This window comes from Aedes albopictus, chromosome 3, assembly GCF_035046485.1.
Source record: "Aedes albopictus strain Foshan chromosome 3, AalbF5, whole genome shotgun sequence".
NCBI lineage: Eukaryota > Metazoa > Arthropoda > Insecta > Diptera > Culicidae > Aedes > Aedes albopictus.
This window is the reverse complement of record NC_085138.1, coordinates 366,931,733-366,957,628: the sequence shown is the minus strand read 5'-3', so window position 1 is coordinate 366,957,628 and position 25,896 is coordinate 366,931,733. Positions and strand designations below refer to the sequence as shown.

At 42.1% G+C, this 25,896-nt stretch overlaps 1 protein-coding gene across 3 annotated transcripts in view; it reads right to left on the bottom strand.

Annotated features, from left to right (window-relative positions):
* Positions 1-25,896, bottom strand: part of LOC109433666 (SOX domain-containing protein dichaete) — a 144,823-nt gene that overhangs the window by 76,101 nt on the left and 42,826 nt on the right. For 2 of the 3 annotated variants that reach the window (XM_029875159.2, XM_029875161.2), the window contains exon 3: positions 665-877. In XM_029875159.2, coding sequence (XP_029731019.2) covers positions 665-877 — 213 coding nt within the window. The remainder of the gene's footprint in view (positions 1-664; positions 878-25,896) is intronic. The other variant, XM_029875160.2, reaches the window with a different exon arrangement.

Genomic DNA, 25,896 nt, shown 5'->3' with positions numbered 1-25,896 from the left:
TTCCGCATTCCGGGTTGGTTATTTCAGAAGGAAAAATTATTTTCAGCACATACAAAAACATTTCACTGACTGATCAATTTCACCCCGAAATTAAAATTTCTGATTTTTTATTTCAAATGATATTTTTTGTAATAAAATGATTTGCAGTAGAACTTTTAACCTCGTTGACTGATGAGAACCATCGTCGTACTTGTTTTAAAGCATTAAATTTAACCGTATCGATAAGTGTTCAAAAAATATTCGCCAAAAACTACGAAAATTGATCAATTTCACCCGAAATCACGGTACTGGGGTAGAATCCACTGGTGGTCTGTTAAGCTCAAATCCTAAAGTGGGTCGTGGAAACCTTTTAATATAACTATGTTACGAGTAGTTTTAAGAGAATTAAGATGATCTTCAGGTATAACATAGGTTGAATTTCGCAAATTTAGGCCTATATATGCCTTTATTGTCAAACTGATGTAGGGTGATATATTGCAACGGTCAAGTTCAAGTATGATGCTAGAGAACATTGAAGAAGCACCACGGAATTGATTTTATTCCTCGAACTGTACAGTTCTACATACTGTAATTAATACTCGTTGTCAAACAGTCAGGTGTAAGTCTGTATGTTTACTGTGAATGTTTTTTTTTACACAAATAAAGAAACAAAACCAGTGCTTACAATTGGACATCCACTCACCTGCCCGCAGTGCATCGACCGGCACGGAGGGGTATGTCATCGGGTACGGGTAGCCATCGCGCCGTATCGGTTTCGGTTTTCTCCGCGGTCGATACTTGTAGTCGGGATGTTCCTTCATGTGCATCGCCCGTAGCCTTTTCGCCTCATCGATGAACGGACGCTTCTCGTCCTCGGTCAGCAGCTTCCATTCGGCTCCTGGTTGAGAAAAAGAACCAGAAGGGAAAAAAAAGAGCTGAATTCTACATGAACAATGGAGTCACGGATGGATTTGAAACAAATTTGAACAACGTGTTCGATTCGGTTTGAATTGGAAACCTGAAAATGGGGCCAGCTGCGGAAAAGAACAAGTCGGCTGTGTTCGATTTTGTTATTTCAGCAAAGTCTATTTTTCTTCGATTTTTGTTTCCTCCATTATAGTCGTCGCACTGAAAGAGACATCCGAGAAGCGAACCAAATGAAACGCGCGGCTTCAATGGGCCGACAGAATGGAAATGAGAGAAAACACAGTCGTCGATTTTTTGGGGCAAAGACCATGCTCGTCGGTGCATTGTTCCGAGTTGTAGGACGACGACGACGAAGCTTCGGAAGAGAAAGAATTCCTCCCGAGATGGGAACAATGTAGGTTGAACAAAAAACGGAAAGAAAAAACATCCGGAAGCTGCGCTCACTCGGACTAAAGATAGCTGCTACACAATATGTCGCTGTTTTTCTCGTTTTGTGTGTTTGTGCTCTTTTGCTCCCACACTTTGTATCCATTTTGTAAATTACAATTCGCTGACTTGCAACTTCCATTCAGCGAGAAAAGAGAAGGCTTTTCTCGCTGCCGGAATCGACGGAACTGGCTGACATGGGTTGGCGTTGTGTTCCTAGAAAGATTAAAATCGTTTTTTTTTCTTCGGTCTTTCATTATGATGAAAGCACTTAGTTGTATTTCGTCGCTGTAATTTGGCTCATTTGTATTATAAAGTTGAGTGGGGATTTCATCTAACTCCCGTCTAACTAACTTACCTTACCGGTCTGACTAAGGCCTGCGTGTCCTCTGCTGTACGTAGGAGTTGTCTCCATTCTACTCGGGCCATGGCTGTGCGACATCCTGAAGACGTGAACCGCCCAGCGTAGCCTCTCAGCCGCGGATGCAGCTCGTGATTCATTCGCCTTCTCCAGGCTCCGTCTTCCATCTGCGCTCCACCGTAGATGATTCGCAACAGTTTCCGTTCGAAAACTCCAGGAGCACGTTGATCCTCTGTACGTAGAGTCCATGATTCGTACCCGTAGAAGACTTCCGGTCTAATCAGCGTTTTGTAGGTAGTTAACTTCGCGAATTCCGTTTGATCGTAGAATAATGCGGAGTCTAAAGTAAGCTCGATTTCCTGCCACAATGCGTCTCTGAGTTTTTCTGCTGGAGTCGTGTCGGCGGTACCCAGTGAACCCATTCTTCAACCGCCTCGATTTCATCACCGTCGATAGAAATTCGGAGTAGCGGGCGTGGTAATTCCTCCCGAGAGCACTTTGCCGTGTGTACTTTGTCATGGGCACATTAACGACTAATCCGATTCACCTCGCTTCACTCTTTAGTTGGATAATATCAATATCAATATCGAGCTATAATATCAATATCATCAGCGAAACCAAGCAGCTGAGCGGACTTCGTGAAAATCGTCCCTTTCATGTTTATCCCTGCTCTCTTTATTACACCCTCTAAAGCAATGTTGAACAGCATGCACGAAAGACCAACACCTTGCCGTAACCCTCTGTGAGATTCGAATGGACTCGAGAGTGTCCCTGATACTCGAACTACGCGCATCACTCGATCCATCGTCGCCTGGATTAATCGTATCAGTTTATCCGGGAATCCGTATTCGTGTGTAATCTGCCATAGCTGTTCTGGATCGATTGTATCATGAGCCGATTTGAAATCGATGAACAAGTGATGTGTGGGCACGTTGTATTCGCGGCATTTCTGTAACACCTGGCGGAAGGCGAACTTCTGGTCCGTTGTAGCGTGTTCACCCATGAATCCAGTCTGATATTTCACCACGAACTCTCTTGCAATCGGTGATAGACGATGGTATAACATTTGAGAGTGTATCTTGTAGGCTGCAAAACGGTGAGTCTACAAGAAGAGCGTCCAACATAGCTCTGATCCTCACAAGTTCCTACCTCATGCTTCCACAGTTCAAGCGATGACAAAGACCGCCAGCTTAGGAGTTGTGTGCTTAGCTGTTAGTGCACCCTGGGCACTGTTGTCCTTCTGACTTCAGCTAGATTGAGGAGGTACGTCCTGAGCGTCTGTTCGTCAAGGAGGTGCGGCTCAAATAGCGTCTGTTCTGGCATCCAGCGGCTGAATATGAAACGCTGTATCGCGTCAGCTATACCTAAGCTGGCAGCTCCACCAATGCGATGTAGGCAGTGCAACCCCGGTAAAGTAGTCTGTCGAAGCCTTACACCACCACAAAAAATGAAGATAATAGAAGAAAATGCGAATGATGCTCTCGGAACCGACCCCGCAACGAAATAAGGACTATGATTGGAAACTCGGTACCTGGATCGTCAAGACTTTAAATCAACCAGGACGAGTGAGCCTTTTGGCTCGTGAATTGCAGTAAGTTGGCGTGTGTGTGTTGCTCAACTTCCAAGAATCCCTTCAAAAATTCCACCAGAAGTTTCTTCAAGAATTTCTCCAGATATCACTCTAAAAGGGGCCCATATAGCCGAGGCGGTAAACGCACGGGTATTCAGCATGACCATGCTGAGGGTGACGGGTTCGATTCCCGGTCGGTCCAGGATCTTTTCGTAAAGGAAATTTCCTTGGCTTCCTTGGGCATAGAGTATCTTCGTGCCTGCCACACGATATACACATGCAAAATGGTTATTGACAGAGGAAGCTCTCAGTTAATAACTGTGGAAGTGCTCATAGAACACTAAGCTGAGAAGCAGGCTTTTTCCCAGTGAGGACGTTACGCCAAGAAGAGAGAGAGATTACTCTAAAAAATCTTTTAATAATTTCTCAAAGAATCCTTCTAGGTATTTATCTAATAAAATGCCCAAGAATTCCTCATGGACATTTGCCATGAAATTCTACAAGCAATCCTTCAGGAATTCCTCTAAGAGTTACTCCAGGAATTCCTCAAAGAAGCTCTCAAGAAATTTCTCAAATAATATCTCCAGAAACCTGCAGGCATTTCTCCAGAAATTCCTCCAGGAATTCGTGCAGATTTTTTTCGAGGAATTCCAACAGAAATAATTTCAGGAAATCATCCAGGAATTTCTTCAGAAATTCTTCGAAGAATTCTGCAAACGGTTCCTCCAGGGATTTTTTGGGAAGTTATTTCAAGAATTCCTCCAGAAATTCCTCCATGAATATCCCCAGGGTCCTTTAGGAAACTTTTAGTAATTCCTCAAGAAAATAGTCTTGGGATTATTCGTCCAAGAATTCCTTCAGAGATTCCCTCAGAAATTCTTCCGAAAATTGTTAAGGAATTATGACAAAAAGTCCTCCCGAAATTCCTCCAGGAATTCTTTAAAAAATTCTTCTTGGAATTTCACCAGGAAGTTCCTAGGTAATTCTTCGGGAACTGCTCCAAAACTTCTTTTCAGAATTCCTCAAAGAATTTCTCCAAAATTTTCTCCAAAATATCCTCCAGCATTTTTTCAAGGAATTTCTCCAGCTTTCCTCAAAATCTTCTGCTAAGAATTCCTCCAAGAATCAGTCCAGGAATTCCTACAAGATATACTCCAGGATATATTCCAGAAATTCGTCCAGCAAGTACTACAGGAATTTCTCTCCAGGAATTACTCTACGAATACCTCCTGGAAGTTCTACAGGAATTTATCTGGGAATTGTTCCGAGAAATACTTCAGGAACTCCTACAAGAAATATTCCAGGAAATACTCCAAAAATTCCTCCTAGAATTTCTCCAGCAATTTCTCTAGGAATCCCTCCAAGATTTCCTCCAAGAATTATTTCAGGAAGAATTCCAGAAAATCCTTTAAGAATTACCATAGTATGTTATTTTAAGTCCTTCACAAATTACTACATAATTTTTCCAGAAAGTTTGCCCGGAATTTCTCCAGGATTTTCTCCAGAAAAAAAAATCCTTAAAAATCCCTGAAGAAATTCCTGGAAGAATTCGTCGAGGAATTCCTGAAGAAGTTCCTGGAGAATTTCATGAAGAAGAAGAAGATCCTGGAGGATTTCTTAAAGTAGTTCCTGTTGGAATTCCTTGATGAAACTCTTCACGAATTCCTGGAGGAATTTCTGGAGAAATGCCTGAAAGTTATCTCAAATGAATATCTTGAGAAATCTTTGGAAGAATTTCAGGACGATTTCCTGCGGGGTTTTGAAGAAATTCTTGGAGAAATTCCTGGAGAAACTCTTGGAGGTATTTCTGGAGGAATTCTTGGAGAAATTCTTGGCAGAAATCTATGAGACAGTACTGGAAAAATACATTTAAATACATTAAAAAAATCTTTGAGAATTTTTGGAGAAATTCCTTGAAAGCTTATGGGAAAAATTCATAGAGGAATTCTTGGAGGAATTCCTGGAGTAACTCTTCGAGGAATTCCTGTAGTAACTTTTGGAGGAATTCCTGGAGTAACTCTTGGAGGAATTCCTGGTGGATTGCTTGGAGAATTTCTTGGTATAAATCCATTAGGAATTCCTGGACATTTTCTTGGAGAAATACCTAGACGAATTCTTTGAGAAATTCTTGGAAGACTTTTTAGAGTAATAACTGGAGAAATTCTTGAAGATATGCCTGGTGGAATTCTCGAACAAATTCCTAGAGGGATTCTTGTAGGAATTTCTGGTAGAATTCTTGGAGGAACTCCAGGAGCAATTTTCGAGGATTTTCTAGAAAAAAAAAACCTGGAGGAATTCTTCCAGGAATTATTGGCAGAATCTCTTAGATGAATACCTGGAAAGATTCTTTGAGAAATTCTTGGCGTAAGGCTTGGAGGAATTCCTGAAGGGTTTTTTAGAGGAGTTACACCCATTAAGTAAAGAGATTCAGGAGTAGAGCTTGTGGAGCTTAAAGGTCTTGATTCCAGAATATGTAGTTTGGATGACCTAGATCACCAAGTGAATGTTGCTTAGTTATCAGAATTGCACTCCGAGGCTTTAAGTGTAGCGTAGATTATATTCCGCGAGCATTCACTACAATAAAAATATCCTAAGGTTTACAGATATTACGACCCATACTTCAAAATAAATTGGGTCCATTTGTATGCCAGTGGACACCCAAATAGCAACACACAGAGATACTCGTAATACAGTACTGGAAAAATACATTTAAATACATTAAAAAAATCTTTGAGAATTTTTGGAGAAATTCCTTGAAAGCTTATGGGAAAAATTCATAGAGGAATTCTTGGAGGAATTCCTGGAGTAACTCTTCGAGGAATTCCTGTAGTAACTTTTGGAGGAATTCCTGGAGTAACTCTTGGAGGAATTCCTGGTGGATTGCTTGGAGAATTTCTTGGTATAAATCCATTAGGAATTCCTGGACATTTTCTTGGAGAAATACCTAGACGAATTCTTTGAGAAATTCTTGGAAGACTTTTTAGAGTAATAACTGGAGAAATTCTTGAAGATATGCCTGGTGGAATTCTCGAACAAATTCCTAGAGGGATTCTTGTAGGAATTTCTGGTAGAATTCTTGGAGGAACTCCAGGAGCAATTTTCGAGGATTTTCTAGAAAAAAAAAACCTGGAGGAATTCTTCCAGGAATTATTGGCAGAATCTCTTAGATGAATACCTGGAAAGATTCTTTGAGAAATTCTTGGCGTAAGGCTTGGAGGAATTCCTGAAGGGTTTTTTAGAGGAGTTACACCCATTAAGTAAAGAGATTCAGGAGTAGAGCTTGTGGAGCTTAAAGGTCTTGATTCCAGAATATGTAGTTTGGATGACCTAGATCACCAAGTGAATGTTGCTTAGTTATCAGAATTGCACTCCGAGGCTTTAAGTGTAGCGTAGATTATATTCCGCGAGCATTCACTACAATAAAAATATCCTAAGGTTTACAGATATTACGACCCATACTTCAAAATAAATTGGGTCCATTTGTATGCCAGTGGACACCCAAATAGCAACACACAGAGATACTCGTAATATTATGCGGTGCAACAGACACAATCGTGAAAGAATTATGCTGATAGAGTGAACAGAAACAAGAATAGAGCCTGTAGGCCTTGAAGGTCCTTCTTCCAGAATAGTTTGGAAAGCCTGGAACATCCCATGAATGTACCAAAAGCATTATAGTTGTGCACTGAGGCTCCATCAGCAGTATAGACTACATTCCACTAATATTAATTACAATTTAAGCATGATACAGTTTGTAGATATTGTAACCCAAACTTCAAAGTGTTTTGGAGGCCATTTGTATTTCACGGAATGTTCAACTACGACAATATCGAATTGCTCGTAGCATTGCGAGGTCTAATGGACATCAACGTAACTAAATTTCTTGAACATAGTGAACACAAATGATGGTAGATGTTGTGGATCTTAAGAAAATGAATTCCAGAGTAGTTTGGATAACCTAGATCACCCATTTCATGTATCATTTGTGATACAAACTTTGGAGTACTTTGGAGGCCTTGGAATAGCCACATATTTTCGACTACCAGCAAGAGGGGGATGTACCATTTCTTAGCACAACTATTCCCCTTGACTAGAAACTCCAGGGTAAAATGTTTGAAAACAAATAAGATATTGCATTTCTACCAAAAGTACATCGTCCCGGGTGTTTACGGGTTAAGATTGTCATCGGCGACGCCAACGCGCAAGTCGGAAGAGAGGACATTTTCCGTCCAATCATCGGTACGGAGAGCCGTCACTCCGTCACAAACGACAACGGGCTGAGATTAGTTAACTTTTTGCTGCCAGGGGGATGGCCATTAGTAGCACCTACTTTGCACGCAATAATATCCACAAGCACACCTGGAGACGTCCAAATGGCGAAGTTTTCAACCAAATCGACCATGTGCTGGTAGATGGCTGACACTTCTCGGACGTCATTGATGTTAGAACTATTAGGGGTCCCAACATCGACTCAGATCACTACCTCGTAGTAGTTAGTCGGACTAAAAACCGGCGATCGATGCGTTTCAACATCCAGCGTTTTTCAGCAGACGGTACGGTAGCTGACTATCACCAGAAGCTGGACAAGCGGATAAGTGAAATCAACGAGAGCGATAATCTCAACACTCTGTGGCAGTCTATCCACGGAGCGATGAATACGGCAGCGCGGGAGGTGATAGGCACTGCTCAAATACGACCCAAGAACAGGTGGTTCGACGAGGAGTGTCAGAGGGTAACGAACGGATGAGAAGAATGTCGCCAGAAGCCGGATGCTGGTGTCTGGAACCCGGCAGAGCAGGGAGCGATATAGAGAAGTGAGAGCAGCCGAAAAACGAATCCACCACAGAAAGAAAATATACCATGAGGAAAATGTGATTGCTCAGGCGCAAGAAAGTATGGAGCAGAATGATATGCGGAGGTTTCACGAAACTGTCAATGGCGTGCGGAGAAAAACAGCGCCTTCTCCGGTCATGTGCAACGACCGTGAAGGAAACTTGCTAACAGACAAAACAGGCCAGGTGGAGAGAGCACTTCGAGGAGTTGTTGAACAGTGGGAATGGAAGAGCGATAGACAGAATTCGAATCAACGACGACGGACAAGCTGTGGCAATGCTAGACGAGGTCAAGACAGGCATTAGAGGGCTGAAGAACAATAAGGATGCTGGAAAGGACGAACTCCCGATCGAGCTTCCTAAGCACAGTAGTGAGCAGCTGTATCAACTCTTACACCGTATTATATTGAATATATGGGAAGAGGAAGAACTGCCTGCTAGTTGGTTGGATGGTCTCATTTGCCCTCTATACAAAAAAGGGCATCGACTGGAGTGTGCAAATTACAGAGGAATAACACTTCTCAACATAGCGTACAAAATTTTGTCCGGAATTCTATTTACAGGCTTAGGCCGATTGAGGAGTCCTTCGTCGGCGAATATCAGGCGGGTTTTCGTGAGGGCCGATCAACGACGGATCAGATGTTAACCCTGCGGTGGATTCTCGATAAATTTCGTGAGTACAACTTGCAGACCCATCAACTGTTTATTGATTTCAAGGCTGCGTACGATTCAGTGAAGATAAACGAGTTATGGCAGATTATGATCGAACATGGTTTTCCGGCGAAGCTGATTAGATTGATTCGTGCGACGCTTGACAGATCAAAATGTGCTAGGTGGTGAAAAGTTTGATGTTGTGGACGAATTTGTTTATCTTGGTACTCAAGAACGTGCGATAATGATGTTACCCGCGAGGTGAAAAGACGGATTGCAGCTGCGAATCGGGCCTTTTTCGGTCTGCGAAACCAACTGAAATCTCATAGGCTGCAAATGAAGACAAAACGCGCATTGTACAAGACTCTGATTCTTCCGGTCGCTTTACACAGCCATGAATCGTGGACGTTGAGAGAAGCTGATCGGAGAGCCTTTGTAGTCTTCGAACGTAAAGTGCTGCGAACAATACTCGGCGGCAAACTGGAGGACGGCATCTGGCGGCGTCGCATGAACCACTAATTGTACCAAGTATATAAAGAGATGGATATACCGTATTACCCCGCTAATACGACACCGACTGTTGTCGAATAACCGGGGTAAACTTTTAATTCGACAAACTGGTCACCCTACACCACGTTGCTCATTGAAATTTGGCAACTCTATTTTTGTTTTTGTTTTGATTTCCGGATTTGTTATGAAACATGATTTCAACAGATATTGCGGTGGTGCGAATGAAAAGCTCGTTCTTTTTACGATTGTTGCCATCCTCAGTCGATTCCGGTTGATCTTCAGGCGGTTTGGGCGTCAAATAGCACTAAAACTGAACTTCCGGAATTAGCGTCTGCAAGAGGAGCTGCTGCGGGTGCGAATATAAGCGCAATATTAAACTGTTTTGCATTTACAGTGTACACCGCTGTGACATTCCAACACTTTTTAATTCGACATGTGTCGAATAAGCGGGGTACGAATTAAAAAGTGTCGAATTAAAACGTGTCGAACGAGCGGGGTAAGACGGTACTGAAGCGAATAAAACACGGCAGGCTGCGGCGGGCTGGGCACGTAGCTCGTATGCCGGAGGAACGACAAGCTAAAACCATATTCAGCAGAGAACCAGGACGGGGTCGTCGGCCGCGCACACGGTGGCATTTTGCAGTTAAGGAGGACCTAAAGGCTCTAAACGTTCAGAGTGACTGGAAGCGATTGTCCCAGGACCGAGACCGGTGGAGGCGAATGCTTCATTCGGCGTAGATTCACCGCTACGAGCTGTAGCCCATCATGAATCAAGTAAGTATCTTGTAGGCAGCCCTTAGTAGTTTGATCGTGCGATAGTTCCCGCAATCCAACTTGTTGCCTTTTTTTGTAGATGGGACACACGATACCTTCCATCCACTCCTCCGGTAATACTTCCTCCTCCAAAATCTTGGTAATGATCCAGTTTAGCACTTTCACCAGTGTTTCTCCACCGTATTTCAGTAACTCGATTGGTAGTTGATCTGCTCCAGCGGCTTTGTTGTTCTTCAACCGGCCAACCTCCTCTTCAATCTCTTGGAAGTGAGGAGGGGCTGGAAATCTTTCGTCCTGCGCACTTACTTCTACATGTGTTACCACTGCAAATTTGGTGCTCGTAATGCTGCTTCCACCTCTCGACCACCTCACACCCACTTGTGAGAAGATTCCCGTGATTGTCTCAGCACATGTCGGAATGTGGCACATGAAAACTGCGGTTTTTTCAAGAACCATCTACATTTCTGCCCCAACGCAGCGATACGCTGATATCCTGCTGATGGCTGTTGTTCGCGCTGCTGTGTCTTCCGAAACATCCCGGCAACAAAGACCGAAAACAACAACTACCAAGACTGCAGGCAGGGCGAGCGTTAGACAATGTCGACCGTTGTTGTGTTCTGGAAATGGAATTCTACAGTGCTACTGCTGGCTGGCTGGTAACCGGAGATAGATATGTTTCAATGGCAATGCGGCCGGCAGCGGCCGCCGCCAGCCGGAGGTTGGATGGAGGTTGTTACCGTACGGGAATCCATCCAGTCAGTCAGTCGGCAGCTTGTCTAAGTCTGCCGGTTGGTTGGTTATGTTGGTTATTCATTAGAAATACCTGTCGATGCGATGTGCGGTGGGATCCGGGCAAAATATGTTGCCATTGGTTGATGGTCGCCAGGCTGTTTCAAACGCAAGGCAGCCAGTCAGTCGCTGTCGTCCTCGTCGTCGACGGTGCAGTGGTCCGGAATGGGCTAATGCGCGACACTAGGGTCGGTCGGGTGACAATTTGTGTAATGTAGAAATGTGTAATGGTATCCTGATGGCGGTGATGATGGCGTCGACGTCATGACGAACGACAGATTTATCCACGCGGAATTTATCCATCGATGTGGAAGGATTTCAAGTGCTTTAAAGCGATAGATGTGATTGGATTTAGAATCAAACTGATGCATGGAACGGCATTCGATGGAATTGTTTAGTGAGCAATTATCTTCAGGCAAGTTGTTCCAATGAGATTGTAGAATTTGGTCACGTATTTGAAAAAGACTCGTGGATATTACTAAATTACAATATGAATTCCTTTCATCAAGTTTAGTTATTAATTGACATTTTTAGATTGGTTGCCAAAATGTAATTATGAATTCTTTAAAAAAAATTTTTCTGGGGTTTTTATAGAAAGTAGATTCTAGCAGGATTTTCTTGAATAATTTCAGGAAGAATTCTTGAAAAACCACACTACACCGTCTTCTACCAGAGGTTGTACAGACTGAAAAAGTGCCACCATTAGGCAACGAACACCACACATAACACCTAGTGGCCAGGTGGATTTTTTTGTTTTACGAAAAGCTCTCCCCAACTGGAGCACCCGTACTTTAGGGTTTATGAAACGCCTAGATGACTAACGCTGCCAGCCCCACGGCTAAGAAGCCTTCAAAGCTTCCTCCAGATATCTCTTCAGAATACATTCCTGTTTGTGGGTTTCGTGGCCATGCGTGTACAGGCGTCAGTCATCTAGGCATTTTGTTGTAAGCCTTGGAGTGTGGGTTCGATTCCCGTTCCAGTCGGGGAAAACTTTTCGTCAAACGGAAAATTATCCACTGCACCACTGGGTGTTATGTGTGTTTTTCGTTGTCTAATGTTAGGGCTTGTTCAGTCTGTACAACTTCTGGTTGAAGACGGTGTAGTGTATTTTTTATTCCTGTCCATTACTTTTTTTTTCAAGAATTCTTCCAGAAACTTTTCTTGGGTCTGCTTTAGAAAGTTCTTAATAAACTTCTCAAAAGTTTCTTGAAACTAGTCCACGATTTCTTCAGATATTCCTCCAGAAAATCTCCCTGGGATTCCTTCAGGTAATCTTCATGAAACCCTTCTGGGACTGCTACAGAAATGCATGTATTCCTTTATGTATTTTTTCCCAAACTTTCCTGGAAGATTTTTTTCGGGAATATTTTAAGATTTTCCTCGATGGATTTTTCTTTTCGAAGAGTTCTTCTATAACTATTAACTTTAACAGTTTATGATAACGTAAGAACATCACGACACACACGAGACCCGACATGAGACAAGACATAACACTTATAAGTTATCGATCTAACAATCGTCGAGAAAAGATTAAAATTACCTTTACGTCAACCGGTTTCGGGCGGGATCTAGCCCATCTACAGGACAATGTCGGACAAACTGCGTGAATTTTTGTACGTTCTTCGTACACGTCCAAAAACGCAGAGATGCTACTGTATTGTCTGGTCGGTTAGGCCGAAGAGGCATTCATTCATCAATGGCTCTTTGCTGTTTGTGATGATCATGGACTCCCACGCATTCAAATGTGAGATTTTTTTTCTATAAATTGCTCAAGAAATTCTTCTTTTGAAATGTTTCTTCAAATGATGCAATTCCAAGAAGACACCTTTTCACTTAAATTCGAAGATTCTTTCAGGGATTCTTATACAAATTCCTCCAGGGGTATTCCTAAGGAGTTCAAATTTTTATTTCAAGGAACTCTTTCAGAAATTATTATAGGAAATTCTGTAGAGATTCTTTCAAATATTACTACATATATTTAGGAACTCTCTGAAGCATTTATTTCAGAATTTATCTAGAAAATTCTCATGAAGTTCTTCTGGAAGTTCCTCCAAGGATATCTTCTAAAGTTCGCAACCCAAGTAACACTCTGATGACTAATTAATTTTGTGGAGGTGTTGGTTTGGTTTAAGAACCTCTTCTAGGTTATACGACCGTATTTTTCCAGAAATTGCTTAGAATTTTACAGTACTCTCTTCAGAGATTCTTTCATTTTTTTTCCAGTAATGCTATAGAATCTTCTCCAAAGATTCTCTCAGCAATTCCTGCAGAAATTACTTCAGAATCTAATTCAGTTGCATTTTTCGAGAAATTTTTAAATGAATTCTACTTTTAATACCTACAGAGGGTTCTCTAGTTCTTCCAGGTATTCCTTTAGACAGAGGTTCCCAAACTTTTTGCTACCGCGGCGCCTTTTGACATTTTCAAAACTGTCGCGGCGCACCAACTACTTTTTACAAAAAAGTAAGATAATTTTTACACGTTTAGTTCAAAATTTCAAATATAAATCGTAAAAAAAGCCTTTAATGTCATGCTTTCTCATAATTAAAAAAATGAAAAATTTCTTAAAGATTCGCAGAATTTAACACAAATTTTAGATTTCTGGAGGATTGCATTGCAAAACTTTTAAATTTGTTAAACAAAGTACGTAGATAACCAAATTTTGGAGAAAATAGATATAAATATGGATTGTTCAGAAGCTGTCATGACGGCTGACAGTGACGGTGAGGGGTCATGTTTTTGTATTCGGAACTCAAAAAACTCAACTCAAATTAATTCAAAAACTCAAAAAAAAAATAAAAAATGATTTTTAGAATCATGCACGAATTTGACACACAAATTGTCGCAGATTTTTTAACGATAGGGAGCTAAACCAGCCTAGATCGTGGAACCTCAATTATAGAGACAAACAAACAACTTATGATAGTGATGTAAGTAAAAATGTCGTTCCGAAGCGTTTGAGACAGCACGAATCACGATGACAGTATTATGGAAAGAACTTCAAAAAAAATTCTTGAAATGTTTACTTTGAATTACAAGCTATTGATAAAATCAAAAACTTAGCTGAATCATAAAAAGTTCAAATAACAATTTTAGAGTCTTTACAAAAAATTTCAAAATTCCGGAAATTCAAAAATTTTGTAAAAATCTAAATGATTCATGAGGATATTAGAAATTCCGGAAAACATTCGTAGACTTTGGAATGAATACTTTTTAATTGAAAATTTAGAAGAGGGAAATCCCCTTTGAATGACTTTCTTTTGAAGTCGTCCTCAAAAAGGCAAGACATTGGTATAGAATACAAAAAAGGGGTTTGAGGTGACACTAGTTTTGCCAAACAATACAAAAACAACTAAAAATATATTCTGCCTTCAATAATAAGAGTTTGTTCTTTGTGTTTTGGCTCATAAGCCTGCGGCGCACCTGAGTGATGTTCACGGCGCACCAGGGCGCCGCGGCGCACAGTTTGGGAAGCACTGCCTTTAGATATTTTTTTTTCCAGAAGTTCATTTATTTTTAGAAATTTCTTCAGTGGTTCAAGAGAAAACATCCTTCCTGGACTTCCTTGAGAAATGCCTCCAAGTAAGTACTTTTGGGATTTTGGTGTTTTTATGTCTTTAAAAATTTTAGTAGAAATGCTTCTAATAATTCCTCGAGAGATATCTTCAAGAGTTTATCCAAAGATTCCATCAGGAAATCCTTCAGGTGTTCCTCAGAAATATATTTCTTCAAAAACTCCACCAGTAGGTTTGTCTGAAATGTTCGCAGATTTTAGGATAATCCTTCCGGAATTTAAGGAGTTTTTTCAGGTATTATCGAAGAATTTCCTCCTGAGATTACATCCGGATTTTTTTCGTCAAGAAAAGCCCCTAGAAAATGTTCAAGAATTTCATTTAGCATTCTTCAAAGGTATCACCAGGAGGTTTTCTAAGGGATTCATTTAGACAATCCTGCAGGGATCTATTTAAACATTTTTTCAGTAGTTCTTCCAGCAATATTTGGTATAATTTCTGGAATAACTTCTGAAAATATCCAAAAAGGAACAGGAAAGCATTTCTGAGAAAATACAGACATAATTTCAGAAAAAAATCGCCTCTAGCATGCCCGGGGAAATCCCAGCAAGTACTCTCAAATGAATATCTAGAGAAATATCTGAAGAAAATCCGGGCAAATTCTTGAAGGAATACTAGGTAGAATTTTTTAAAAACTTTTTGGAGAAATACCTAGAGAAACTCTTTGGGAAACCATTGGAGGAATTCCTAGAAAATTTAATTCTACTGTCCACTAGAGCAGTGCAACCAATCACAATTTGTATTGCACCTAAATGTTTTTTATTCTACTATATCGAGCTGGTTGTTATTTGTGTTGCCTTCTCTTTTCTATTATTTTCATGGTATAGATGTGTGATAGTTTTTCCAGTCTGGTTGAGGTTCCACTATTGGGTCCAGAAGAGGGTCAGTGTCAGCCGCTCTCGGCAGGATGACCAACTGACGAAAATTTGCAAATACTGAAGTTGAGAATCAAACCCATGACCGACCATCCGCTTATGGAGCGAAAGTGTGACCAAATGCACCACGGGCTCCGGCTTATACTATTGATTTTTTTAGTGATCAGTGACAATTCTTCTATTTTTTGTTCTGTGTTAACGAGATTTTTAGCCCTTTGCTTATTCATCTCGGGACCCACGCTTTACTTCCCTTCCACATTTTGCGAGTTTGTCAGGAGTGGAATTAAATACAGGTCCTCGGGCTCGGTGCCAAAGTGACGTGTTTTAACCATCACACCAGGTCCGCTCCATTCCAAATATTACACAACCAGAACCAGTTTTTCTGGAGATCGAATAAGGTTTCAGGAGGCTTACCGTAACTACGCTAACGCTAACGCTAACGCTAGGTCGAATAAGGCTTCAGGAGGTTTTAGAAAGTGGAAGCTATAGGTGCTTTCAAGAGAGCTTCAAAGGGTTGAAAGGCGTTTTAGAGCATTTCTGCGCGTTTCAGAGGGTGTCACAGGAGTTTAACCCTTTGGAGCCAGAGGGGTCATTTATGACCCCAACTTAGAAACGGCTGTATAAATTCAGCCGTTCGATAAAACAGAAACTGTCTTCGGCAAAGTTGTTGCAAATTAAGTCCTCTATTAGGGAAAAATGGGATTATTTGTATTTGGGACGTCATTAATAACCTAAAACATCCTGAACATCATGAAATTTGGAAAAAACGAAATAATTGACATACCAGTTGTTCTAAAAGCTGAACTTGGATGTGGGTTGCGTTTATATGTATTCATTTAGCCTTCGTCACCAATATCAAAAGGTGTTTTATATTCTGGGATGTTCTAGGTGTTCCAAACTATTATATAGTGAAGTCCTTCAAATCTACATGAATAATTTTATGTATTTTCGCCACAAATAATAGCATTGCATAACCTACTGGGGTCCGTGAAGCTTTTGACATCTACAATGTCATTTATAGACACTATAGGGATATTCCAGATATTCCAGATCAACCAAACTACCCTGAAGTTCAGAACTTCAGGTCTACACTCGTAACAGTCATATCTGTTATACTGAGTAACGTTGCATAATCAACCGCAGTTACTGGAGTAATCTGAGGTCTACTAGCATATTATAAATCTTTGGGACATTCAGGGTTGTCCAAACTGTTTTATAATGAAGTCCTTAAAATCTACAAGAATAACTTTATGTGTATTCCCCATAAATAATAGTATTGCATAATCTGCAATATCCACGAAGCTCTTCGAATCTCAAATGTCATTAAGAGACACTACAGGGATATGCCAGGTCTGCCAAACTACCTTAGAGTTCAGGTCTACACTCGTAACAACAGCCATATCTGCTGTACTGAGTAACGTTGCACATTTATCCGTGGTTACTGGACCAATCCGAAGTCTATTTTTTATGAATAACCTGTGGGACAGGTTATTCCAAACTGTTCTATAATGAAGTCCTTCAAATCTACAAGAAAAACTTTATGTGATTCACCATAAACAATAGCATAGCATAATCTGCTGAGATCCGTGAAGCTCTTGTAATATCAAATGCCATTTAGAGACACTATAGGAATGTTCCAGGTCAGCCAAACTATCTTTGAGTTCAGAACTTCAGGTCTACCTACACTCGTAACATCAGCTATATCTGGCATACTGAGTAACGTTTCATAATCAATCGCGGTGACTGAATCAATCTGAAGTCTACTATATATTATTATGAACCTTTGGGTCGTCTAAACTATCCTGAAGTTTAGCTCTTGATGGTAACAATAGTTATTCTCACAATGAACTTTAGACAGTAATCTGACACCCCCCTGGCTTATCATGAGCAATTTCAAGATAGTTTTGAGATATTCCAGATCAACAACACTACTCCTGAGATCATAGCTTCAGGTCTACACTTGTAATAATAGCTTTTGCCACTGCGTTAAGTAGTGTTACGTAATCCACTGTACTTACCAAAGCAGTTCTTCTTCTTCTTTATGGCTCGACGTCCCCACTGGTACTTGACCTGCCTCGCTTCAACTTAGTGATCTTTGAGTACTTCCACAGTTATTAATTGAAGGGCTTTCTTTGCCTGCCATTGCATGAATTTGTATATTGTGAGGCAAGGACAATGATACACTATGCCCAGGGAGTCGAGAAAATTTTCCCGACCGGAACGGGAATCGAACCCGCGGTCTCCGGATTGGCGATCCATAGCCTTAACCACTAGGCTAACTGGAGACCTCCAAAGCAGTTACAGAAACAATAAGCGTTGTACCTATTATATTTTTGGGATATTATGGGCTTCCTTACTGTTATGAAGCTTAGTTGATAAAAACAACCACTGTAACTTTCAGATGACATACTGGACATGATAGATTACAAATCGTAGCTTTGTAAAATAAACCGTTACACCCGTAGACTTCAAGATCTAAACTCAATAGAAGCTTGGATGACCTAGGATATCCTGACTGTTCTGATACTGTCTATTGAACTTTCAGAAAACTCTTTGAACATGAAGTTACCGTTACACCTATAGACTTAAGGATCTAAACTTAAGAACAGTTTGGATGACCTAGGCTATCCCAACTGATCTGATACTGTCTATTAACCTTTCAGAAGGCTTACTGGACATGATAGATTACAAATCGTAGCTTTGTATAATGAAAGATGTTACCGTTACGCCCGTAGACTTTAGGATCTAAGTTCAATAACAGTTTGGATGACCTAGGATATCCCGACTGATTTAAGATTGTCTATTAACCATTCAGAAGACTAACTGGACATAATAGATTACAAATCGTAGCTTTGTATAACGAAAGAAGTTACCCTTACACCCGTAGACTTTAGGATGTAAACTCAAGAACAGTTTGGATGACCTAGGATATCCCGACTGATCTGAGATTGTCTATTAACCTTTCAGAAGACTGACTGGACTGGACATGATAGATTACAAATCGTAGCTTTGTATAATGAAAGAAGTTACCGTTACACACGTAGATTTAAGGATCTAATCTCCAGAACAGTTTGGATGACCTAGGATATCCAGATAAAATATTCTGCATAATACTCTACCTTTTTTATGCTATTGATCACCAAAACTGCAGAAAAATGTAGAAAAAACTCCATAATAACGCTTGGAAAAATTCAAGGCGTTTCAGAGCGTGTTGGGGTGTTTCAGAGCTAATTGTTATAACAAATTTGGTCAGTACAAGACGGTGATGAGCTCGCTGAGAGCATGATGATATGCCCAGATGGAACCAGATCTGGTGAAAGTGAGACGCCAAGATTTGAAGAACGCAATGCAGCAGAGAACCCAGCATTTTGGCGGAATATTGTTTTGTAGTTTTGTTTCAATTGATGCCAACCTTAATAAATGATACAACTTCAACGCCTACATAATTTTGCTTTATTCGGGTAAGCAATTTGTGAGAAATGTAAGATTTTACTAGCTGTTCAGCAAACGTTGTATTGCCATTCCAAGTTTCTGTGGTTCCACAACAATTGAACTCATTGTAGCACCACACTTTAAATCGCAATCGCATTTTTTATTATATTTTGTTAGTTGGTTTTCGTTACTTTTTCTACATATAAATACAGCCGCCCTGGAGACGAGTCCAGCCATGATAATCGGTTTATCAGTTCGTGAATTATATTGCCTCTCAAGGAGTTCAAACTCATTTGTATGTAAGTAGATTGATTAGCGTTATAGAATCAATAAACACAGTTTAGTTGTCTTTGTATTATTTTGAATGCCTTTGTCACTAGTTTTGCAGATGTCTAAGTATACGATACCTAACCCCAAATAATGTTTATCTTTCAGTCCAGCCCATGAATATCGTATGACCCTTTTCAATTAAACTGTAATCGTTGATAACATTCCGTCCCTCTGTCCCAGATACAAGATGATTACTATTCCTCCTCATCATCGCACACAAAATCAGCAAATATTTACCCTGATCGATTTGAAAACAGGACTATGTTTAACCTTCCTGTGTCCGTCCCATCCCACGCGCAATCCGTTGTTGTACTGGTACATGCTGTTTACACCATATTCTCCGTCGGACCGGGTATAGTTGGGTACAATTCGGAATGACGATGCAACAATGCAACCAAACCCTCGTTGTTGTCGTACCTTCCTACGATTATCAGCAGCATCATCATCATCCCTTCGGAATTCCTCCCCAGGAATCCTGGCCATGGCGATGGATGGTGGTGCGTCACAACATATGAGCCCTCAGTAGGGCTCTCGAGTGGGGGTGGGAACGGACTGGCAGAGAGCGGTACACCAATTGATTGAACAAGGCGCAAACAAAACAGGTTTGTACGAAAATAATTTTTGTGTCTGCATTGTTCCCTATTGGGTACTCGGCGGGTGCATTGATGATTCTGGTGCTGCTGTTGCTGCTGCTTCTGCTTTTGTCGTATTGTTTTCACATCTGATTGCTTTATTATCACGAGTGAATGAGTTTTTGTCGATTCGTAACGATATGAATTGGTGAAGGTAGAGTAGGTACATACTTTTCGGCACCATCCTCATCGGGGGAAAATACTGTCGGTATGGTTGACTGATTCATAACGGTGAATCAGTGATAGCTTCCGCCGGTGTGGTTGGAGGTGGTAAGCTCGAGTCAATTTCACCGATAGTAAATTTTTGCTAGACATGTTTTTTATACGAAAACTGAATTCAGTGTGTGATGAAGCAGAAAAAGCACTGAATGGTTTAATATGATGAATGGGTTCTCTGGCAGTCTCCGATGAACATGAACACTTGAAATTTTAATCAAAAATTTAACAATTCGGGTAGGTACTCTAATGCAATAGATGCTTTTACGTCACTAAAGACTTGACCACTAGTTTTACAAAAATTTTGTCTAAAAGAATCAATAAAAACCGAAAACTGAGTATTTGATATTTGCAGATATCACGAGTAGAGGAAAAAGCTTAATAATAGCATATTTTGATACAAAGATTGTTAAGAGATATTGGTCCGAGATAAGAGATTAATGTACTAAAATAGTACTTCAAATATATCCCTGGAACATCATCATCATATCACATTTAGCTCCTGATAAGATCAAACTAATAGGAAAGAGCTATTTATTTGATGTACATATATATATATATATATATATATTTGAATTTGATATATATATATATCAAATTTTACTGTCGGTGAAAAGGTTCAGGAACAAAATAGTTATTTATGCAACAAGTGTCAAAATGATGTTTTTTTCAGCACGAGTCGTACATACATGGATCCAACGAGGCTTGACATACAACGATTTGGGCTTGATGATGTTGTTGATTAAACCCTCCACAGAGGAGCGTTGCGTTTGGCCAGGTCGTTGTGCTTACTCTGCATATCAGATTGCCGTTGGGCTAGTAGCCCACAATTCGGTGTAAGTATGGTAAATCACCCCCGCCATGATCTCGTCGATCCCGTGAGAAACAGTAGCGGTCGATTCTGTCGTACGCCACTTTGAATTCGATGAACTTGTGATGCGTTGGGAGCTGGTATTCACGGCATTTCTGAAGGATTTGCCGTACGGTGAAGATCTGGTCCGTTGTCGACCGGCCGTCGATGAATCCGGCATGATAACTTCCCACGAACTCATTTACTTTAGGTGAAAGACGACGGAAGATGATCTGGGATAGCACTTTGTAGGCGGCATTCAAAATGGTGATCGCTCGAAAGTTCTCACACATTAACTTGTCGCCTTTCTTGTGGATGGGACAGATTATCCCTTCCTTCCACTCCTCCGGTAGCTGTTCGGTTTCCCAGCTCTTGACTACTAACTGGTGCAGACAGGTGGCCAACTTTTCCGGGCCCTCCTCTCCTCTTCTTGGCGTAACGTCCTCATCGGGACAAAGCCTGCTACTCAGCTTAGTGTTCTATGAGCACTTCCACAGTTATTAACTGAGAGCTTCCTCTGCCAATGACCATTTTGCATGTGTATATCGTGTGGCAGGCACGAAGATACTCTATGCCCAAGGAATTCAAGAAAATTTCCTTTACGAAAAGATCCTGGACCGACCGGGAATCGAACCCGTCACCCACAGCATGGTCATGCTGAATACCCGTGCGTTTACCGATTCAACTATATGGGCCCTTTCCGGGCCCATCTTGATGAGTTCTGCTGCGATACCGTCCTTACCAGCCGCTTTGTTGATTTTGAGCTGGTGGATGGCATCCTTAACTTCCCTCAGCGTGGGAGTTGGTTCGTTTCCGTCCTCTGCTGCACCAACATAGTCATTTCCTCCGCTGCCTTAGCCCTCCGTGCCTACATTCTCTTCGCCATTCAGATGCTCGTCAAAGTGCTGCTACTACCTTTCGATCACCTCACGTTTGTCCGTCAGGAGGCTTCCGTCCTTAACTCTGCAGATTTCGGCTTGCGGCACGTAGCCTTTGCGGGATGCGTTGAGCTCCTGGTAGAATTTACGTGTTTCTTGTGAACGGCCCAGGATTTCCATTTCCTCGCACTCCGCTTCTTCCAGGCGGCGCTTTTTCTCCCGGAAGAGACGGGTCTGCTGCTTCCGCTTCTCTCTGTATCGCTCCACATTCTGTCGGGTTCCATACTGCAGCATTACCGCCCACGCTGCATCCTTCTCCTCTCGAACCAATCGTTTCGTCGACTCCGTTCTGCGCAAGGTTCTACGTACCCGATAGTGCTCTCGACTGCGTTGTTGATGGCTGCTTTGACTGTACTCCAGCAGTCCTCTAGAGGGGCCACATCGAGCACACCCTCGTCCGGGAACGTTACCTCGAGATTCTGCGCGTATGCGGTGGCGACATCCGGTTGCTTCAGTCGCTCTAGAAGATCGTACCGGGGCGGCCGCCGAACCGTACATTGTTAATAACGAAGAGTTTTGGGCGCAGTTCAACCATCACCAGGTAGTGATCAGAGTCGATATTAGCGCCACGATAGGTCCTGACGTCGATAATGTCGGAGAAGTGCCGTCCATCAATCAGAACGTGGTCGATTTGCGATTCCGTTTGTTGTGGTGATCTCCAGGTGTAACGCTGAGGGAAGCTGTGCTGGAAGAAGGTGCTACGAATGGCCATGCTCATGGAGGCGGCGAAATCGATGAGGTTGTCGGGGCCCGTGGCGCAGTGGTCCACACGTTCGCTTCATAAGCGGATGGTCATGGGTTCGAACCCAGCCCCGGCACTTGCAATTTTTCGTCAGTTGCTCTTCCCCCCCGAGAGTAGCAGGCACCTGACCCTCTTCGGAGCATATAGCTCTAACGGACCCGGAATTTGGTTATCGGCGAACCGCAACTTATTTATAATGGACCCCCAATCGGACTGGAAAAGGAACAGCAGCCACACATCAGCATCATCGTGCTCATCATTCTACCATGGACAGGATAGAAGAGTGAAAGAAGCACAAAGGCAAACCAGTTCAATAAAGTAGAATAGAATAGCATACATTTAGGCGCTGTACAAAGTGGAAGTGCAGCGTCCAATTGGAATCGCTCGCGTAGTACCCTAGTAGTGGACAAAAGAGCTGTAAATTAGGTTAAGTGATTTAGAATAAAAAAAAAATCGATGAGGCGTAGGCCATTTTCGTTCGTCAGCTGGTGGGCGCTGAACTTTCCAATCGTCGGTCTGAAATCCTCCTCCTGGCCTACCTGAGCGTTTAGATCCCCTATGATGATCTTTACGTCGTGGTTTGGGCAGCGTACTCGCGTTCGAGCTGTGCGTAAAATGCTTCCGGAGTGAGGGCTGTGCACGTTTATTATGCTAATGTTGAAGAATCGGCCCTTGATCCTCAATCTGCACATTCTTTCGTCGATTGGCCATCAACCGATCACGCGCCTCTGCATGTCGCCCATCAGTATAAAAGCTGTTCCCAGCTCACGTGTGTTGCCGCAACTCTGGTAGATAGTATGATTACCTCTAAACGTTCGCACCATAGATCCTGTCCAACACACCTCCTGCAGCGCTACGATTCCGAACCCGCGGTCCTTTAGTAAATCGGCGAGTATGCGGGTGCTCCCGATGAAGATGGGAAATCTGCAGTTCCACGTACCGAGCTTCCAATCGCAAGTCCCTTTTCGTCACTGTTGTCGTCGCCATTGGTATCGGTTCGCATTCTTCTCTTGTTGATTTTCCGGTGCTAGTCTTTTTTACGACTGGCTCGCAGGGCCTGACACCAACCCACTAAGGGGCTGTCCATAAACCACGTGGTCATGAGGGGGGGGGGGGGGGGGTTCGGCCAATGACCATTTTGTATGGACAAATTAAAAATTTTGTATGGACCAATGACCACGCGGGGGGGGGGGGGTTAAAAAGTCCCAAAAAAATGACCACGTGGTTTATGGACAGCCCCTAACCCAGGGAGCTGGGCTTACCTTCCCGGAAGCTACGGGTTCTGCATTGGCATTTCTTCCAACTAAATAAAAATAGCTAGGCTCAAGCGCCAGTCTTCGCCGGGGGTGGTGTTTTTAATGGGCGCCCAGGAGATAATATTTTACCTGAGCTTCTACCCCGGTGGTCTTAGCCTACTTCCTTAATAACCGGTCATTAAGTTGTCGGAAAAGCCGGGATTTGATGTATCGCATGCATAAGTTTGGTTCACTTTTATATACGGCCACTTCCAGCGGGACTCCCGGAACCGGTTCATAAACACTACTGGTTCAGATATAGTCTGAGTCTTTTTACATACCAACCTTTAACCTTCACATACCCGACCCCCGACAACTCATTTTCAAAATGCTGGCATTTCTTCAATTTTCATCTGATTTTTTTGAAGTCGCCCTCAATCGATCATAAATTGGTAAAAGTTTATTACACTCAAATGGCCATGTAATATCCCGAACCATTCCGAAGAAATTCCGGATTGTACTGGGGTCAGGAGGTGGGGGAGGTGTCTGTTTTTCCAAATGGCTAAACGTGATTATTTCGTGTGTTTGAGAGGCCCCCGCGGAACCTGTTTCAGGTGCTCCAGAGCGGGCATATCAGTTGCTACATACTTTAGTCATTTTTTTCAGCCCCATTCTCTCGAAATCATTAAGTTTGATACGTCGCACGGCATGTTTTGGTTGCAATCCAGAAATGTCCTCTATGTCACCCCCGTGGAACCTATGCTAGATGTTCTGGGGTGGCCTTATTAGTTGATACAGACTTCGGGGTATCGTTTCTGACTCAGTCATTCGAAATCATGAAGTTTGATATGTCGCACGACATGTTTTGGATGAAAACCAGAAGTCTTCCCAATGAGGCCCCCGCGGAAGCTGTCACGGTGATCCAGATGGGTCAACTTAATCAAATCTGATTATCGCAGTTGTGTTTTATTTTTCGCCATGAAAATTTCGCTGAATATCGATGGTTTGAACATAATAACACACGAAATAACCACTTTTAGCCATTTCGGTACCCTCCCTGACCCCAGTACAATCTGGAATATCTCCGGAATGGTTCCGAATATTGCATGGCCACTTGGGTGTAATAAACTTGCACCAATTTATGATTGATTGAGGGTAACTTCAAAAAAAATCGGATGAAAATTGTCGAAATGCCAGCGTTTTGAAAATGAGATGTTGGGGGTCGGGTATGTGTAGGTTAATTATCAAAAAGCCGCGCTTTGATGCATGGGGTTCGATCACTTTAATATTTGGTCACTTCCGGTGAGACCACCGGAAACGGTTCCGGAACACTACCGGTTCAGATACGGTCTGAGACTATTTTCTTGCTAACTGTTCATCAGGTTATCGAAAATGCCGCAGTTTGATATGCCGCGTGCATGGGGTTCGATCACTTTTATATTTGGCCTCTTTTAGCGAGACATCCAGAACCGGCTCCGGAACACTACCGGTACAGATATGACCTGAGTCTATTTTTTGCCAACGTTTCATTGATATCAAAAAAGTCGCGCTTACATTTGTCGCATGGATTGATTTGGATCACTTTTACATTTGACCACTACCGGTTCAGATATGGTCTGAGGCTATTTACATGCAAACTGTTCATCAGGTTATCGACAATGTCGCAGTTTGATATGCCGCGTGCATGGGGTTCGATCACTTTTATATTTGGCCTCTTTTAGCGAGACATCCAGAACCGGCTCAGATATGACCTGAGTCTATTTTTTGCCAACGTTTCATTGATATCAAAAAAGTCGCGCTTACATTTGTCGCATGGATTGATTTGGATCACTTTTATATTTGGCCACTTCCAGCGGAACAACCGGAACCGGTTCCGGAACACTACCGGTTCAGATGTGGTCTGAGACTATTTTCTTGCTAACTGTTCATCAGGTTATCGAAATTGCCGCAATTTGATGTGTCGCATGCATAGTTTTGGATTACCTTTATATTTGGCCACTTAGGTTATCAAAAAAAGCCACGCTTTGATATGTCGCATGCATGGATTTGATTCACTTTTATATTTGACCACGTCCGGTGGGACACCCGGAACCGGTTCCACAACACTATCGATGTTCTGTTCAACAGGTTGCCGCAGTTTGATGTGTCGCATGTATGTGTTGGTTACATTTTCATGTATGACTCCTTCCAAGGTTACTGATCCGGAACACCTAAATGGCCATAACTCCAGAACGGCTGGACCGATCTGAACCATT